The 1,281-nt window shown below is 35.0% G+C and overlaps 1 protein-coding gene across 1 annotated transcript; it reads left to right on the top strand.

The window, feature by feature from the left end:
• Positions 1 to 362: 362 nt before the first annotated feature.
• Positions 363 to 884, top strand: LOC147568200 (protein FAR1-RELATED SEQUENCE 5-like). Its single transcript, XM_086659194.1, has one exon. It carries the CDS (start codon positions 363 to 365, stop codon positions 882 to 884), a length of 522 nt encoding a protein of 173 aa, XP_086515320.1.
• The last annotated feature ends 397 nt before the right edge of the window (positions 885 to 1,281 follow it).

Raw genomic sequence — 1,281 nt, 5'->3', positions numbered from 1 at the left:
CCACACCAGTTGTAGAGAACTCTCTGAAACACCGCAAACAAAATTATTAGTTTAAGTTTTCACGACATCGCCTCTGAAACAGTTATTTTTATTTGATTTTTCACTTGTTGATTGTACATCTTAATCGATTATTTTTATTATTATCTGGAAATGTTAATGTTCTTTTCACTTAGGTTAGAGTTTGCCGGAAAAATGTCATTTTGGATGGTTTTGACTATCATATATAAACATTACGTTACTAATACATTTCATGGTTTTAATGTATTGTAGTAGAAGATAATGCATATGATCATGAAGATGTTGAAGAATTAATGAAGGAAGTTATCATGGATAAAGAACCAATATAACAACCTGAAGTGGGCATGAAACTTAAAAATGATGAAGAGATTTTTGGACTGTTCAGCAAATATGCATATGCAAAGGGATTTGCGGTTCGCAAACGAATAAAGGTAAAAGACAAAGATGGAAACTATCCGTATGGTACATTTTCGTGTTCTCGAGAAGGCAAAAAGGTTCCTAATACTAGCACTTCATTGAATCCAAGACCAAACTCGCAAACTGACTGCAAAGTTAAGGTTACTTCAAATCTTGGATTAGATAGGTATTGGAAGATTTCAAAAGTCATTCTAGACCACAACCATGAAATAAGACCCACAAGATCCCGCTTCTTTAGATGCAATGGAGTCCTAAGTAAACTTATGCAAAGACAACTTTATTTAGCTGATAAAGCTGGTATTCCTCCGAACAAGAACTTTCAAAGATTAGTTATTGAAGCCGGAGGATATTCTAATCTACTATTTCTTGAGAATGATGCTCAAAATTTCTTAGATCAATCAAGAAGACTACGATTAGGTGAAGGGGATGCAATTGCAATACATCGATAGTTTTGGAAAATGACAAAAGAGAACACAGGGTTTTTCTTTAAATTGACTTAGACAATGAAGATCGGCTAAAAAATGTATTTTTGGCAGATGGACGAAGTCGGAAAGCATACAAAGAATTTAGCAAGATTATCACATTTGACACAACCTACTTGGTGAACAAGTATGAGATGCCATTGCTCCATTTATTGGGGTCAATCACCATGGCCAATCCATATTTTTTGGTTTTGGTCTGATATCAGGGAAGGATACCCAAATTTTTATTTGCCTCCTTGAAGCATGTCTCGAACGTATGGCAACGTTGCACCAGGTGGTATGATTACAGATCAAGATCAAGCTATGAAAAATGCAATTGAACCAAGTATCGGTGGTGTTTGTGGCATATAATGAAAAAGATACC

This window comes from Eschscholzia californica, unplaced genomic scaffold (genome assembly GCF_041429995.1).
Source record: "Eschscholzia californica isolate CP2 unplaced genomic scaffold, dmEscCali1.0.p SCAF_1, whole genome shotgun sequence".
Taxonomy (NCBI): Eukaryota; Viridiplantae; Streptophyta; class Magnoliopsida; order Ranunculales; family Papaveraceae; genus Eschscholzia; species Eschscholzia californica.
This window is presented reverse-complemented; position numbering and strand designations above follow the sequence as displayed.

Coding starts and splice junctions, on each gene's coding strand:
- LOC147568200 (XM_086659194.1), top strand. CDS start 363: ATGAAACTTAAAAATGATGAAGAGATTTTTGGACTGTTCAGCAAATAT.